This window comes from Macaca nemestrina, chromosome 10, assembly GCF_043159975.1.
Source record: "Macaca nemestrina isolate mMacNem1 chromosome 10, mMacNem.hap1, whole genome shotgun sequence".
NCBI classification, from domain to species: domain Eukaryota; kingdom Metazoa; phylum Chordata; class Mammalia; order Primates; family Cercopithecidae; genus Macaca; species Macaca nemestrina.
This window is the reverse complement of record NC_092134.1, coordinates 112494868-112513380: the sequence shown is the minus strand read 5'-3', so window position 1 is coordinate 112513380 and position 18513 is coordinate 112494868. Positions and strand designations below refer to the sequence as shown.

Below are 18513 nucleotides of genomic sequence, written 5' to 3'. Positions count from 1 at the left end.
ATCCTCTTTTGCTGGGCTTTTACTTCATTACACATTTATTTCTTGATTAAGCAAACTGGGAATTCATAGACCATAGTGTGCATGGTGGTGGGGTGTCTCCTCTCACAAATGAGGAAACTGAGTCTTAGAAAGATTTGAGATCATTCCCAAAGTCACTTAACTAGTATCTGGTAGAACAGAGATATGGACCCAGAACCATCAGATTTCAGAACTGTGGACTTCTATATCCCATGGTGTCCAGAAATCTTGGTTGACCACCCAAAATGCTTTTCCATTTCCCTTCTCTCTAGTCACCCTCTGGTCAGGCATGGCCATGTGACAATTCTGGCCACAGATTTAAGTCTGCTACAGGATTCTTGGAAACATGTTTGCTTTCCTGATAGGGATAATCCTCCCTGTCCCTTCTTTCATCAATGTAATGATGAGAACTGAAATAGCCATTATGCAACCATCAGGAAAAGCCAAAATAATTGAAGTACCTTTAGTGCTGGTGGAGTTCAACTGTTGAACTAGCAGTGCGCCTGCATTTCTCTTTGAAAATAATGAGTTTAAATCACAGTAACCAGGTTTCTAACTACTACCAATTGATAAACTCATGTAATGCCTTTTGCTGTGATTATTTTGCCTTATTAATTTTATAGTCTTAATTTTCTTGTGTTTTTGTCTAAAACTACTTCATTCATTCTTTACTTTTAGTATTTCTGAGCAAATTTAATCCAGGTGTGATCCATGTAAGAAACGTTGTTGGACTTTGTTTTTAACTAAACCTGAGATTTTATATCTTAATTTTAAATCTGACAAAAGTTTAACAGTAAGTCTATTTCAACATCCTATAAGAGGAGACTAGTGTATGTCACATGTAAGCCACATATTGAATATAAAACAATCTAAACATGTTTCATAAGAGAAAATCAGTAGCATAGTGATTCATGGGAAACCAGTTACCTATTAATTTTTTTCCTGGTCCAAATCCTTTGTAAACATGCAGATGACCATGACAGACCAAAGTTGTTGGCTTCATCGGGAAGTTGATAATATTAAGCTGAATTATGTGATTTAAAGGGGCTACTAACCTCCATTGGCAACTATGGCACAGATGAAACAAAGTCAGAAATTATTTCTAAACAGAATATATTGTTAGTTATTTTGCTCAGAAATTAATGCATCAATGTTATTGACCCCCAGCGAGCCTTAGTTATTGTGTCTGTTTCCTTATGGTTGTGAGAGAGAAAGATTTGTACTTTAAATTATATCAGATTTATTAACTAATACCTAATTTGCCAAAATTTGTAAAGTTCACACATTATGGTGAATGGTTGACCAATTGTGGATATTGTTTTAAATTCTGATTGAAAATTTACAAGATCTGAAGGACGTACATGTGCCAGAATTTGCCCCAAACTCCCATGCATCATTTGTTAAGTATCTACTATGTGCCCAAATAGTTTACATACATTATATCAGCCTCCAACATTCTTTGTAGAGATTTGACTTTTCACTTTGCTAATACATGGTCTATTTTGTTGAGAAAGTACAATTCATAAACAAGAACATTCTTACATTGTTTTGTTTTGTTTCCATATTAAAGGCCGTAGATTAGGGGTTACCTAAGAGTATATTCTTTATGGAAAAGAGGTGAAGAATAATGTTTTAAGTAAATACCAAGTGTTGATGTCAGTCAAGCCATTTTTTCCACACACTTCTTCCATTATAATAATCATTCCTTCCTTACCTCATAGTAGTTCTGTGAGAATTTCTTGGGATCTGCATGATCCCTTCTGGCTTGGTCAGAAGAATATCCTCACAAGGGACCAAGTGCTCTGTGTTTGAACTTTGGGAAAGTCTGGTTATTTTACTGTCCTTTGGACCTAGAAGAATAGGAAGCAGAGAAAATGAGAATAAAACCAATGTTTAACAGGCTTCCTATATGCCTTTTCAGATCAAGGTAAACAGCTCTCTTCCCTAATTGTCCTGGGAAAACAAGTAATTATTAGGAGGTGGTTGGTTTCACTGAAAATTTTCTCCATCTTAAATATTCAAAAGGTACAGGAAACAAGCACATCTCTCAGAATGATCTCTGACATAGTCTAGGGTCTATGGAAGATCACAGGACACAGCTATGGATAATACCTGTTAACTGCCTAATTCCATCTGAAAGCAGTATTCTTAATATATTCTTCCAAGAGAAAACTTTCATATGATATAAATGCTTTATTACTCATTTAACTTTTTCCAAATATGCAGTATACACAGGTCTAGAAAAATATATTCTCAGCAATGCTTTTAGGTGCCAAGGGGGGAAGCTAGCTGTCAGTTGTCTATATCAAGAAGAAAAAAACCTCACTAATTACATGTTCTAAAGTTCAATCTGACAACTCTGAATTACATCGTTTACACTTACAATGCTAGAACATAATATTTGTGTAGTTTGTTTTCAAAACTTATTCTAATTTTTTATTATATCATTACAAAGAAAATTCTAATCAGAGATAATAAATTGTCCACAGCTAATCAACCAGCTAAGATTTAGAAACCAAATCTTCTGAGTCACAAGAATTACGGCTGCAGAAACCATTCTTTGTGGTATAAAACTGCAGCCACAGACAAAAGTTATCTTGCAACCAACATATCTTAGCCATTTTCAGAAATCATATACAATTCAATCAAGTTCTCTATTGAGCAGTTTCCCTTTTGGACCTGATCAAATCTTAGGTGACTTAAGTAGATTTTCCTTTCAAACATATACTAATTTCCCCACAGAAACATAATTTCTTTCAAAATGCTGTGTAGGTTTTGAAATATTCCTAAATAGAGTAATATTGATTTTTTTAGCCTTTACAAGTTTATAAAATAACCAGACATACCTAGGACTTTCAAGACTATATAGCTTATGCCAAATGCACCTTGAACAAAGGACTGGAATGTCACCCTCACCAGTGGTCCAGGACTCATGAAAGTCATTGAGTAAAGTCTTCTCCCATGTAATCCACCTAGGTTAAAAAGTGAACTCTAGTAAAAAAATAAGAATGACAATTTTACAGCAGTTTCTATATTTTAGGCAGAGCAATTAATTTAACCCACGAGGTAGGAATTGATTCCATTTTGTAAAACGAGGAAACAGGATTCCAGAACACAAGTGACTCACTCAGCATCACAAACTAGTGGGGTAGGAAGTTAGGATCTTCAACTTGGGTCCATGTATTTAATATCCATCATTATCTACTTGTTGCAGTGCTTCCTGAAGGACAGTAGGTAGTAAATTATTTTATCTCTAAAATGACTGATATGACCTCTTTCTCCTAGAAAAGTAACCTACTTATTAAAAATACCTCACCATGAAGATCTATGATGGAGAACATTTTCTACTTGAAAATGTATTATTTCCCTATAGTCAGTCTTTTATTGATTGCTTTGAGAACCTAAGTCAAAGATAGAAGGGAAAATTATAATCATAATTCTGAAATGATTCAGAGGGCTGATTAAGCATGTGTGGAAAGAACCTGTGAATTTCTTAGGATCAAACTCTTCTACATTAAGAATAATTCAGTATCACTTTGTAACATTTATTTAAATTCACCTGCTCAGAAAGATATCTGCTGATTGTACTACATACAACTATGTGGCACCTACATCCCAGATACTTCTTTTCTCCTTTCCCACTTTATTTTTTCTTCCTTAGTTCTTCCATCTAAGATGCCTTATATTTTATCTTATTATGTGTTTTCTCCCTGCTAGAATATAAGCTTGATAGGGGCAGAAAATTTTATTTTTTTCACTACTGAATCCTCAGAACCAAGATGACTCAGTCCCTGGCTAATAGTAGGTGCTTCACAAATACTTGTAGGATGAAAGGAGGGAGGGGATAAGAGCCAAGAAAGAGAAAAGAAGAAAAACATTCGTTGGCATTTTAAAGTATACAATGGTGAAATGCTATTTGAAGAATGACCTAATATTTCTTTGTAGCAAATAGAAGTGAATGTAACTTTTAAATGAATTGCTACCTTTAACAGGGAGAAACAGCATTTTACAGTAAAGAATGCTATATAATTTAAGTAAAGAATAATATTTCCATTACAGGCTTGCTATTCTCCTAGATGTAATCTGAAGGGACAGAACAATTCCACAAAGTTCAAGCTGACAATTTCAAAAATTAAAGAAATGCTAGGTTGGAAAATTATAGGGATTCCTCAGGTAATCTACAATGAAGTCAAGCATGGTTTTCAATAGGCAATAATGATAAAGGCAAGTTTCCCCAGAAAATGTGTCTCTCTGTATAAGAATATAGTATATTATAGAAATAGTGCTATCAATTCGGAAGAAAAAGACTTTTTAAAAAGAAAGCGGCTATAGAGTCACTTTACCATATGAGAAAATATATTTCAGCATGATTTTGAAAGTTTTTTTTTAAATTAAACATTCTGACCTCAGAATGGGGAATAAATTTTTAAGCATGAAAGTAATGAGATAAAAACCAAAGATCAAAGACATGTATGGATAAACAACTAAATTTTAAAAAATTTACATTAACATAATAAATAATACAAAAGCAAATGGCAATACTAAGAATAAGCATTAAGAATAAATTATGACAAAGGAAAGCATTAAGAATAAACTTATGACAACATTAAGAATAAGCATTAAGAATAGATATGACCAAGGAAAAATATCTTTTATATAAAGTTCATAAAGCAATAAAAAGAATAATACTGAAATTTTAAAAATGTACAAAAGACAATGGCAATTAATTTTTAAACAAACAAGCTGGGTCCAGTAGCACATGCCAGGTATTTGGGAGGCTGAACTAGGAAGATCTTTTGAGCCCAGGAGTTCGAGGTCAGCCTGGGCAAAATAGGGAGACATAGTCTTAAAACAAAGAAAAATAAAAGCAAAAAAGAAATTATCTCCATTAATGATTATTTTTAAAGGACAATTGCCCATTAAATTGACATATTAGGTTCTGGGCATGGTGAAAGAAGATCCTAGGCACTGCTAATGACCGTGAAAATTAAGTTAGCCTTTCTGAAGAGTAATTTAACAAATCTTCATGAAAAAAACAAACTCAGCAAAAATTCATGAAAAAGAAAACGTTTCGAGCCGTAGGTGTTGACCTCATTGGAAGTATACAGAAGGGAACAGAGAGCAAGGTCTCTGCTCTCACGAAGCTTTCATTTTAGTCAGGTAAATGAAGATGGTTTCATAGAGAGATCAAAGATGAAACGAAAGCCAACGTAACAGACAATGGCTGTGGGAAGGAATGCATGATGCTACTTTAGACTGAGAGGCCTTCTTTGAGGAGGTGACTATTCTCTTGTTCACTTATTTATGAGGTGTCTTCTACATATCAGGCACTGTTCTAGGCACTGAGGCTTCTTGATCCAAACAGGCAAAAATTCCAGCTCTCATGAAACTCATACTCAATCGGGAAGACACAGATAAGCCATAATCATGAAAAAAAATTATACTGTGTTAGATTCTAATCTTTTAACCCCGGACTTCAAACTTTTTGGCACCAGGGACCAGGTTCGTGGGAGACAATTTTTCCACGAACAGTGGGAGGGATGGTTTTGGGATGAAACTGTTCCATCTCAGATCATCGGGCATTAGATTCTCATAAGGAGCAGGCATCCTAGATCCTTTGCATGTGCAGTTCACATTCCTAGGAGAATCTAATGCTGCCACTGATCTAACAGGAGGCGGAGCTCAGGTGGTAATGCTTGCCCGTTGTTCACCTCCTGCTGTGTGGCCCAGTTCCTAACAGACCACGAGTTGGTACTGGTCTGCAGCCTGGGGGTTGGAGGGTTGGAGACCCTTGTGTCAGAAGGTAATAAGTGCTCTAAGAAAAGGGAACTGAGAAGTCTGGAGGCAGGGGCATGATGCAACTTACATCAGTCAAGGTTGGTCTCATTAAGAAGGTGACCTTCCATCAAGAATTGAAGGACATGAGGCACAAGGATGAGAAGGAGCTCTTTAAAGTGCTGGGAATAGACAGACAATGGTCTCAAGGTGAGAATGAGAGGTATTGGGAACCCATGAGCTGACGGAGAGGGAGTCTTCCAGGGAGTGTGAATTTTATTCTCGCTGCAAGAAGCCCTGGAACTGTTCTAATCAAGGGGGAGGGAGGAGGTGATCCGATTCTAGGGGGAAAACGTGCCAAGCAGATAGGCTAATTAATTGTGTCACTGTAGTCTAAATTAGACTGTACTTATAAAGAAAGATTCTTTAAGCAAACATTTTTGCTTTCTAACCCAGTGATTTAATCTCTCAGAGTTTGTCCTAAGAAAACAATCCCACACTCGCAGCAGTTTCCCCGGCCTCTACGCACTTTGGAATCAAGCACAAATACATGCCACACACATGGTCAATGACATACACAAATTTATTTTCTTTCCAGATTTCTCCATTAACCAAATTATTTCAATCACCTCTCACCTCCCTCCTTACTGCGAGCCAAAAAGCTTTCATTACACGTGTGCAAACAGGAGGAGGCAAGTTTGTTTCGTTGAACAAAAACAGGTTTCTCTGTGCATGAAATGAAAAATGAGTGCTGGCATGTTTTCAGCAGATCTTTTCAATCCTGTCACTTTAAAAGCCTTTAATGTATTTTTGCTTTATTTTTTCATTCACCTTCCTCTCCTGCTCTATTTTTAACCATCTTCTGACTTGCTCTTTTACAATATATATTCTTCCAGCATTCTGGCATGGTTCCACTATGTTTGAAGAAGTTGAGCCCTCTTGCCTTTTTTCCTCCTCCCTACACACACACACACACACACACACACACTCAACCTTAAGCATATTTGCTATCTCAATTCAAAGTACTTGAAAATGTTAAGGGTTTTTTTTTTTTTCCTAATTCTGTGAAGAAAGCCAGTGGTAGCTTGATGGGGATGGCATTGAATCTACAAATTACTTTGGGCAGTATGGCCATTTTCATGATATTAATTCTTCCCATCCATGAGCATGGAAGTTTTTCCACTCATTTGTGTCCTCTCTTATTTCCTTGAGCAGTGGTTTGTAGTTCTTCTTGAAGAGGTCCTTCACATCCATTGTAAGTTGTATTCCTAGGTATTTTATTATCTTTATAGCAGTTGTGAATGAGAGTTCACTCATGATTTGGCTGTTTGTCTGTCATTGGTGTATAGAAATGCTTTTGAAAAATGAGCCTGTATAGCCAAGACAATCCTAAGCAAAAAGAACAAAGCTGGAGGCATCACACTACCTGATTTCAAACTGTACTGCAAGGCTGCAGTAACCAAAACAGCATGGTACTGGTACCAAAACAGATACATAGATCAATGGACCAGAACAGAGGCCTCAGAAATAATGACACACATCTACAACCATCTGATCTTTGACAACTCTGACAAAAACAAGCAATGAGGAAAGGATTCCTTACAAAATAAATGGCTTTGGGAAAACTGGCTAGCCATATGCAGAAAACTGAAACTGAACCCCTTCCTTATGCCTTATACAAAAAATTAACTCAAGATGGATGAAAGACTTAAACACAAGACCTAAACCCACAAAAACCCTAGAAGAAAACCTAGGCAATACCATTCAGGACATAGGCATGGGCAAAGACTTAATGACTAAAACACCAAAAGCAATGGCAACAAAAGTCAAAATTGACAAATAGGATCTAATTAAACTAAAGAGCTTCTGCCCAGCAAAAGAAACTATCATCAGAGTGAACAGGCAACCTACAGAATGGGAGAAAATTTTTGCAATCTATCCATCTGACAAAGGGATAATATCCAGAATCTATAAGGACTTTAAACAAATTTACAAGAAAAAAACAAACAATCCCATCAAAAAGTGGGCAAAGGATATGAACAGATACTTCTCAAAAGAAGACATTTATGTGGCCAACAAATATATGAAAAAAAGCTCATCAACACTGGTCATTAGAGAAATGCAAATCAAAACCACAATGAGATACCATCTCATGCCAGATAGAATGGCGATTATTAAAAAATCAGGAAACAACAGATGCTAGAGAGGATGTGGAGATATAGAAATGCTTTTACACTGTTGGTAGGACTGTAAATTAGTTCAACCATTGTGAAAGACAGTGCGGCAATTCCTCAAGGATCTAGAACCAGAAATACCTTTTGACCCAGCGATCCTATTACTGGGTATATACCCAAAGGATTATAAATCATGCTACTATAAAGACACATGCACACGCATGTTTATTGCAGCACTGTTCACAATAGCAAAGACTTGGAACCAACCCAAATGCCCATCAATGATACACTGGATAAAGAAAATGTGGCACATATACACCATGTTATACTATACAGCCATAAAAATGGATGAGTTTATGTTCTTTACAGGGACATGGATGAAGCTGGAAACTTTCATTCTTAGCAAACTAACACAAGAACAGAAAACCAAACACCGCATGTTCTCACTCATAAGTGGGAGTTGAACAATGAGAACACATGGACACAGGGAGGGGAACATCACACACCAGGGCCTGTTGGGGGTTGGGGGGTAGGAAAGGAATAGCATTAGGAGAAATACCTAATGTAGATGACGGGTTTATGGGTGCAGCAAACCACCATGGCATGTGTACACCTTTGTAACAAACCTACATGTTCTGCACATGTCACCCAGAACTTAAAGTATAATAATAATAATAATAATAATAATAATAATAATAATAATGAAAATGTTAAGGGTGTTTGCAAGGGGAAAAGCATTCCTATTACATTCCTATTACGTGGATCAACATTTTGGTAGCCTTATTACCAGGTCAGACTCATTCCTGATAATAAGCTGCCTACATGGACAAGACTCCTAACACAAAGTTTATATGCCAGGAAGGATTACCTGCCATCTTCCTCTTACTGTGTCTTTCTTCATAAATAATTAGAACTGAGTCTTGACACACAGGAGACCCCAGGAGTGACAGATACTCAACAGTAAATTTTGCCATACTGCTTGGTGAAACTCTGAGCACCCAAGAACATTCCAGTCTTCCTCTATAATCCAGTGGATATCGTGGAGTGGGAAAAAAGCCTCTGGGCTTTTCTAGCTCTGCATCAGAGCAACAGCCTGCAATTCAGAACACACAGACACCAGAGACCAACATAAACAAAGCAAAGAAGAACCAGGTTCTATCACAAGACTGAAAAACCTCGGCTTGAAAGAAGAAAATTAAGACTTTGTTACTGTCAGTTACAAATTATTATGTTAAAAAACCACTCTATTTAATGTGTCTTATTTTCTTGAAATGATATTATACAGGTAGAATTTAGATCACAATTATTTTGAATCAATTTTAAATGCATTTTTAAAGTTTCTTAGAAAATAGACAGTAGGTTGCATTCTCTATTCCCAGCAGGATTTCATTTTTTTCCTTCTTTGAGATGCAGCTGAAGACCTGTTCCTAAAAACTTCACTAAATTAGCTGAATTTACTGGGACAAATGATTACATTCATTTGAGCTTGTGACTGAGGTCATGAAAAACATAATTTGCTGGATATACTGAGAAGTCTCACTTCTTCAGCTTGCTAAGTCCAAGGGCACCCTTGGAACTTTGGGATACCTTCTGCAGTTTGGATGTCAGTTTTTCCCTGGCCCACTGACTTGGCAATCAGCTTCTCTTACGTCCTCATCAGGGCTTCGTCCTTAACTCTCTCTTCTTTGCTTATGTCTATTCCTTTGACAAAAACTTTCTGAGCAATTAAAAAATGAAATATTCTATGTTCATATTTGAATGTATGCGTTAGTGAATACACAATTATACATACTCTGCCCTAGAGAAATTAATACTGTTACTGAGGAGGAGGTATGTAAACATGCTTTTATTAACAGTAGAGGTAGGTGAAAAGTGGAATAAGGGAAATGAAGTGCTACAGAAATTTAGGATTCTACTCCATTGTTTGGTTCTCTGTCATTTCTTTGTTAGTCCTCTTTTTATCTGTATGGCTACAAGAATCTAATCAGATATTTACCATTTTGATTTAATAGTAAACTAAATGATCTTTCAGTCTATAATCTTTCCTCACTATGCTCTACCATCTGGGAATGGTGTATAAAATAAAAATAAATCAAATTGGTTTCCTGCTGAAAGCAACTAAAGTAGTTCAGCTTGCAAGATCTTTCAGTCTGGCCTCAACCTGTCTTTCTAATCTTTTTAGTTTTTCTCCCTCTCTATATGAATCCTCTGTGAAAAGTCTGACCGGAAATCACATAGAGCCATGAATTACCAATCAGTCAAGACTTTATATAAATGGGAGTAACAACTGAAAGAAACTATTGCTAAGATTCATTAACTCCCTAGTGCAAAAAGTAAGTGGCAGGAGTGGGTGGGTGTTAAATATGGCATGGTCCTAACATTTTGTCTCTGAAAATAATCATAGAGTAAAACAAAGCAACACCTTTCTGTATGTAAAACTTTCAAAGTTCTTCAGCATGCATAACTGTTTCTGAACATATTTAAAAGAGAAACATTTTCTTTACATTTTAACAATGTTCATTTTCTAATGACCTGAATAAGGTCATTCAAAAAATACATTAGATGGCACTGTCACCACCATTTATGGACCCTTATCTCGGGTCAGGTCCTCCCTGTTTTAAGTGCCTTACATGGATTAACCTATTTAGGCACTCACTGAACTCATTCAACTCAGTCCATTGAAATCAATAGTTTATAGGATCTTGGACTCAAGTCTGCTCTCTGTCTCAATCCCAAGTTCAGATTTACTTTTAACCTAACTCTACCTATCCCCAGCTTTGACTCTTTGACTCATGTTGCCAGACAAATGGTCCTGGGTCCTCTCCTCGTTCCTGGAAGATTTTAGCAGTCATTTTCTCCAACACTTTTCCTGTCATAGTTCTGATTTCAATCACTATATACAGGATGATTCCAGCACTGAAGTTTCCCAGCTCCTCAACTTTCCTGCAATGATCTTGTCTTCCACCTGACCTCAGCCACTTATCCTTACGGTCAGCCCCTAGACACTTGATCAATAGCAGTAACTCCAAGCCTTCTGTAATCTCAGTTTCAGGAACCATATTCTCCAACCACGACCTTCCATCTTTTCAGTCTCCCTTAATACTCCTTCCACCTTTTGGGACTCATAATTTACGTGTCCTACCAGCTTATTTTTGTCCCAAACAAATCTCTCATCTGTATTTCACTCCTTATCCATCCTAAATTCCAATGATCCATCATTTTAACCACTTATTCACATACACTCTGAATTCCTTTATACCCTTCACATACTTGGGAACACTCCACTTTGATTAAATCTATAATCTATCTACTCTGCATCTACCTCAGTGTATCCAGAGGAAAACATACAACTAAGTAACTGGGGGCATTTTGCTCTCTCAAATTATGATCGTTCATCTCAGGGGGGCTTTATGCTACCCAGCAGTCCTACTATGTCTTTCTATTCACTATGCTATTTTCTAGAGAGATATTTCATCCTTTTTTCTCTTAAAAAAATCAAACTTTCTTGAACAACCCCTTCTTTTTGTTTGCCTGCTAAGAAAAAGAAGCAATCAGAAGAGAAATACCGCAAGCTTCTATCTCCATCTATACCCATACACCTCATACCTGCACTGATGCCTCAAGATCCTGCCTTCCATCCATTAACTATAGATGATGTGTATTTTGCTCCTATCTAAGACCATCCCCTCCTTTTGGACACTAGATCTCATCTTCTTTCTTCTACTCAAAGTCTTCATTCTTGCAATTCTACCTTCTATATCTTACATTTTCTTTGAACTCTTCCTAGTTGTTTACCGGGGTTGAATGTATTGGGGAAGGGGAAGATGTGGGCAACAAAAGAAAGACTACCACTTGGAAACCAAGAGTGATATAAAATAAAATAGAACTTCTATCTTCCTACAAGTCTATTAGAGATTTCTAATCCTCCAGTTGCTGTTAGTTTTGACTAAAAATCAAAATCCTATTTTATCAAACAGACAGTGACAGCTGTGGAAGAATGAAGAGAAATACTAATGCTGATGCTGGTCTTGGTCGTCTCATACCCAGAGTCTTTACCTAGCAAGATACTTGCATATAGAAGGACTTTTGTTCAGATTCAGAGCTTAAAATAATTCTATGTAATTCTCCAATATTCAAGCACTTGTTCACAACCACAACATTTTTTAAAAAAAATCTGCAACAGGTCTAGCTTTGGGGTAGAAATGATCTCCAGCAATCATAATAACAACTCTCCCCACTTTCAGCTAAAACTACCAACCAGAAGGAAAACACAGAGGTCACAGTGTTCCACAGAAAATTTAGCAAACCTAGACAGACAATGCAATGGGACAATGTGAACATTTATTACCTGTCCAAGATGCACTGCCTGGTGAAGGTGTGGGTGGTAGCAACTGTTGTTTTAAGGTTTTGCATGTATTATTTGTCTGAAGTGAAGCAGGACCTGTATTTGGGGAGAACATGTTAAAAATAAAGATGAAAGCCTGAGGACAAAATATAGTCGGCACCAAAGCAGCCACTATCAAAAAAGAAACAAATCCAGGATTAAAGCAGTCTCAGAAAAAGTCAGTTTTACTCTAACTCTACATATGGGAGAACTTATTTTGCAGAATCTTGCGTTTTAGTGTGTTTAGTAACTAAATGAAATTCTACTCTATGGTTTTCTCTTTCACGCTAATTTATACTACACTCACTGTTCCCAAACCCACTCTAAAGAAAGAGGTATTGTTTTAATAACATCTGAAAACAATTTACCATTGATTTTTGATTGGATCCAGTCCAAGAAGACCATCACTCTGGCAAATATACCCGGCTTCCATGGCTGGACACAGCCAGCTCCCCAGCTGACAATGCCATAGAGGACAAAGGGACCATTTTCATGTCTACATACTAGTGGCCCACCAGAGTCTCCCTGAAACACCAAGAAAACATGTTCTAGAAAACTGCTTTAATCTGAAGCTCCTGCTTTCAATTTTTAGAACAAGAATGGCCAATAATGTATTTGTAATGTGTTTAATAAGATTTGTTCTTTGTCAATTTCTATTTTTACATACTATATATTCACTGTTTTGCAAAAGGAAACAAAATTTATGAACAATCAGATGGTAATTTGATTCCAGGGTGAAGAGAAAGCTTAGTTCACATAATCAGAAAACAATTACTAAGTCTTCCCAGCTCCACTGGAGGGACATAGTCTTTAAATGATATCAATTAGTAAAACTGTAACATTTAAGATTTCAAGCATCCTTTAAAAATAAAAATTTATTTAGAAAACTGCAGAGTGGCTCAAATGGATCCATCATAAGAAATGCGCTGCCTGTTTTGTTTTCTTCTTCTTCTTCTTCTTTTTTTTTTTAAGGAAATTGGGTTAGGGTCATTGGGTGGTTACCTCTACATGTAGTGTTTTCCCTATCACTGGTCACTCTTGACACAATCTATTCAGATCAAAGAGTAGAGTTACGACATACACAGAGAAACTACGGTGTTGGTGGTGAGGTGAAGAAAAGTGAAAGGCTGACTTAAATCTATTAAAATGTATTCATTCTAATTCTAGTATTCCAATTTTATTTTGGCTTACCTGCAGGTACCAAAATTACACAATTTCAAAGATTTAAAGGGTCAAACTAATTTAACTTTCTTAGATATTATATGTGAAAAGTTACAATTAGAGAAATAAGTGACCTGTCCCATTTCACACACATAGGTAGTAGCAGCAGTAAAATCTGAGCCCATGTCACCTGCCAAAGTTCCGTGCTCTTTCCCTTCCACCAAATTGATAAATATTCATTAATGGAAGTACCTTAAACTGCTCTGGTATTGGGCTTACAGAATTACTGAATTCAAGGAAAGACACATGGAAATTTAACTTATAGTTAATTTTGTTCACTCTCTTAGATATGGCTACTTAGGTCATGATTAAACACATTTCAAAAGGCAAAAATACTACCCACAAGCACTAAGAAGCTCACGTAGATGGAAGTGTCTCTCTTTAATATTCCTCCCAATATTTGCATTGTTTAAATTGATAAATTATAAGCAGAAAGAGATTTTGAAGAAAATCAACAGTGGTACTGTTATTAAGGGAACCAAAATATGTACATCACACACATTTATCTATTAATTAGCACTATCTTCTTCTACATGTCTCTTGAGGTTCAATGTGAAAATCAATGGCAGTGCCCAATATATGTCCTTGTTTATGTCTCCCTCTATTTACAATGTGTGCCCCATTTGAGGGTAAGCACTGCATCTGATTCAACTTTGTATCCTAGGAAACCTACCACAATACTCAGCACATAATACATGCTAAATAAACGTTTGCTTAATTTACAGTGAAATTTTATAAAGTAGTTGTATCAAAGCAAGCCTTAATACATAGATTTTCATCTTTTTAGGGTACGCTTTCCAATTTTTAATCAAGTCTTTTGCAGGAAGTGGATGGACACAAATGTATTTAGGACCAAATTAAGTCATTTATTTGTCTTCTTGTTAGATAAATTGTGCACATATTTGATGGCACATAAATTGATGGTACATATTTGAAATATCTATTTTACATAAAGAATTTAACAGAAGAAACCTTAACTTGGGAAAAAAGAGATATAGTCACTAGTCTGTAATGTAGAGCAATTAGCCTTTCCTCTGGGCCTAATTTTTTCACGTAACAGTTATACTTAAGACCCCTTTCCAGTTGGACAATGGTGTGATGTATCCAGTCAAGTGTTTTATTTTAAATCATTGATTTTTTTTCAGTACCAATGCATAGCCAATACATAATTTTTCAGGCAATCACAAACATTCCACGATACAGGGAACCTGTCCAATTTATCTATTTTTGCCAGTGCCTATCATATGGTCTAGTCCATAGTAAATATTCAACAAACAAATGATTTTTTTTTTTTTTTTTTTTGGTGAGATGGAGTCTTGCTCTGTTGCCCAGACTGGAGTGCAGTAGTGCGGTCTTGGCTCACTGCAAGCTCCGCCTCCTGGGTTCAAGCGATTTTCCTGACTCAACCTCCCGAGTAGCTGGGACTACAGGCACGTGCCCTCATGCCCAGCTAATTTTTTTGTATTTTTAGTAGAGACAGGGTTTCACCATGTTGGCCAGGATGGTTTCAATCTCCTGACCTCGTGATCCACCTGCCTCGGCCTCCCAAAGTGTTGGGGTTACAGGCATGAGCCACCGTGCCTAGCCACAAATGAATCTTTTTTATTAAAAAATTATTCAATGCCTACTGTGAGCCAGACATACTGAGTAAAACAGAGTATAAACAAATAAGATGCTAATAGTAGCTACAAAAGAAATACTCAGAGTGAATGGTAGAGAATAAAGGTAGGTATATGTGTGCTTACATGTACATGTATGTGTATGCAGTTTCAATAACATTTGAGCTGATACATAAAGGATGAGAAGGAGCCAGCTTTCCAAAAACCTGGAGGAACAACATTTTATGCAAAAGACACATCTGGGCTAAGGCTTTAAGGCAAGACATGGCCAGTTGGAAGGTTAGAAGGCAATCAATGTGGCTGAGGACATACATTATTCTGTGAAGAGAGATCTGTGACTTTGTAGAGGAAAATAAGTTAGAAAAAATACCAATGACATTCTTCACAGAAATAGAAAAAATAATCATAAAATGTATGTGGAACCACAAAAGACTCAGAATAGCCAAGCCATCCTGAGCAAAAAGAACAGAATTGGAAAGATCACGTTACCTGACTTCAAATTATACTACAAAGCTATAGTAACCAAAACAGCACAGTACTGTCATAAAAACAGACTCATAGAACAATGGAACAGAATAGAAAACCCAGAAAAAATCCATATATCTACATTGAAGTCATTTTTGACAAAGGTGCAAAAAAAAAAAATACATTGGGGAAAGGACAGTCGCTTTGATAAATTGTGCTGGGAAAATTGGATGTCCTTATACAGAAGAATGAAAGTAGATCCTTATTTCTCACCATTTGCAAAAGTCAAATCAAAATGGATTAAAGACTCAAATCTAAGACCTCAAACTATGAAATTAATTTAAAAAACACTGAGGAAACTTTCCAGGACACTGGACTGAACAAAGATTTCTTTAGTAATACCCCACAAGCACAGGTAACCAAAGCAAAAATGGACAAATAAGATCACATCATGTTAAAAATCTTCTGCACTGCAAAGAAAACAAAGCCAAGACACAACTCACAGAATGGGAGAAAATTTCTGCGAAGTACCCATCTGACGAGAGATTAACAACCAGAATATTTAAGGAGCTCAAATAACTCTCTAGAAAAAATCTAATAATCTGATTTTAAAAATGGACAAAAGATCTGAATAGACATTTCTCAAAAGAAGACATACAAACGGCAAACAGGTATATGAAAAGGTGCTCAACATCACTGATCAGAGAAATGCAAATCAAAACTACAATGAGATATCATCTCACCCTAGTTAAAGTGGCTTTTATCCAAAAGACAGGCAATAACAAATACAGGGATGTGGAGAAAAAGGGAACCCATGTACATTATTGATGAGAACGTCAATTAGTACAACCATTATACAGAATAGTATGGACATTCCTCAAAAAATATTAGAAATACCATTGATCTAGCAATCCCACTCCTAGGTATATACCCAAAAGAAAGGAAATCAAGATATTGAAAAGTTATCTGCACTCCCATGTCTACTGCAACACTATTCACAAGGGCCAAGATTTGGAAGCAGCCTAAGTGTCCATCAACAGATGAATGGATAAAGAAAATGTGGTGCATGTTCACAATGGAGTACTACTCAGCCATACAAAAGAATGAGATCCTACCATTTGCAACAACGTGAATCGAGCTGGAGGTCATTATGTGAAGTTAAATAAGCCAGGCACAGAAAGACAAACTTGGCCTGTTCTCATTTATTTGTAGGAGCTAAAAATCAAAACAATGTAACTCATGGGGATAGAGTATAGAAGGATGGTTACCAGAGGCTGGGAAGTGTAGTGACTGAGTCTAGGGGAAGTGGGAATAATTAATGGGTACAAATAGTATTTGATAGCACAACAGGGTAACTACAGTCAATAATAATTTAATTGTGCATTTAAAAATCACTAAAACAATGTGATTGGATTGTTTGTAACACAAATTATAAATGCTTGAAGTGATGGATACCCCATTTACCCTGATGTGATTATTCCTTGTATGCCTGTATCAAAATCTCATGTCCCCCATAAATACATACACCTACTATACAACCACAAAATTAAAAATTGAAAAAGAACTTAGAATAAAAAAATCTGAAATCCAGTTAGCAAAGAACAACAGGATACTACATTGCATACCTGAAAACCCCATGTCTCTGCATTCCAATATTGTTATTCCCACCTTCCTGGATGAGAAAGCACATTAGCAGGTCTATTACCTCTAAGTATACACATGAGAATAAAAATCAATTACCTGATAGAAGTATTAGAGACTATTTTGTCAAAGCAAGTTTCTAAAGTCACCCTTTTAGTAACTCAGTGTTCTTTGTAATAGAAAGCTAGTCATATATATTAGAACCTCAACTTCTAGTTTTCCTCCCATATATGGGCAGTACATTTGGTCATGCTGCAGCCAAAGTGACAGTTGTATATAACTGAAAACATAAGTGCCAACTGAGATCATGATACTTAGGTCACCCGTGACATGGACCTTTCTAAGACCCTCTCTAGTTCTTTTCTTTCCACACAAAATAAGCTCACCCTGTAATGTTAGATGCTGTCAAATATGTAAAAGACAACATAATTACTTGTGATCTTCTTGTTGAAGAAAGAAAAGCCATCCCTGAAATCCTGCAATAGACTGAGGGGAAGAATGAACACACTAATTCAGAGTACTTTTGTGATTTTTATCAGATAACATTTATGTAGTCTAGCAGACAGCAGGAGTGCACTTTCCATCTTCCTCACATCTTCCAGCCCATGTCCTGGATCTGTGTCTGGGGTCCTCCCCACTCTCCACTCCACCCAGGAGGCAACCCTAAAGTATGGGAAGTGCTGAGGGATTAACAGCCCTTTCCCACAGCAGCACTCAAAGTGTGGCTCCAGGGAAGGTAGTACATAAATATCCCAGCTCCCTCGCCCCTCAGATGGATAAATCTATCACGTGTATTTAGCATCACTGCCCTGAGTTTCCTGCAGGATTAAGCTTTAGGCCCTCACTATGGCAGACAGCTTAATAATGCATCCTATATTGGCTGCCTTCCCTTCCCTGTACCATCACCTCCCTTTCCTACCGGTGATATCTATGATTCCTAAAACAGACCGTTGCACCTGAATTCTTATCTCAGGGTCTGCTTCTGGGAAATGCAAATAAATATATGCAAAATTAAAACAGAATTTAAGCACCACCGCTTGATGCTATAAAAGGAAGGGGTTAATGACAATAAATTTATATTCAGTGTTAAAGGGGACTTCATTCCCTCTCTCACATTTTTACACGGAAGGACGTCCACCTAGATTAATGCCCAGTTGTTTCTCCCTCATGGAGGTGAAATCTATTGCTGCATGTTTCTTCACTGAGTGCTGGGGAA

General features: G+C 36.7%; 1 protein-coding gene across 9 annotated transcripts in view; it reads right to left on the bottom strand.

Annotated features, from left to right (window-relative positions):
• Positions 1-18513, bottom strand: part of LOC105484110 (ovochymase 1) — a 101321-nt gene that overhangs the window by 42664 nt on the left and 40144 nt on the right. For 6 of the 9 annotated variants that reach the window (XR_011609267.1, XM_011745414.3, XM_011745397.3 and 3 more), the window contains 5 exons: positions 12720-12876; positions 12316-12408; positions 8836-9060; positions 2865-2990; positions 1733-1868 (listed from right to left, as the gene is read on the bottom strand). Coding sequence is in view for 6 of the 9 variants with exons in the window: in XM_011745414.3 (XP_011743716.2) it covers positions 1733-1868; positions 2865-2990; positions 8836-9060; positions 12316-12408; positions 12720-12876 (737 nt within the window). In the remaining 3 variants the exon portion in view is untranslated. Of the gene's footprint in view, positions 1-945; positions 1086-1732; positions 1869-2864; positions 2991-8835; positions 9061-12315; positions 12409-12719; positions 12877-18513 lie in introns of those variants that run through there. The other 3 variants (XM_071071958.1, XR_011609269.1, XR_011609268.1) reach the window with 3 other exon arrangements.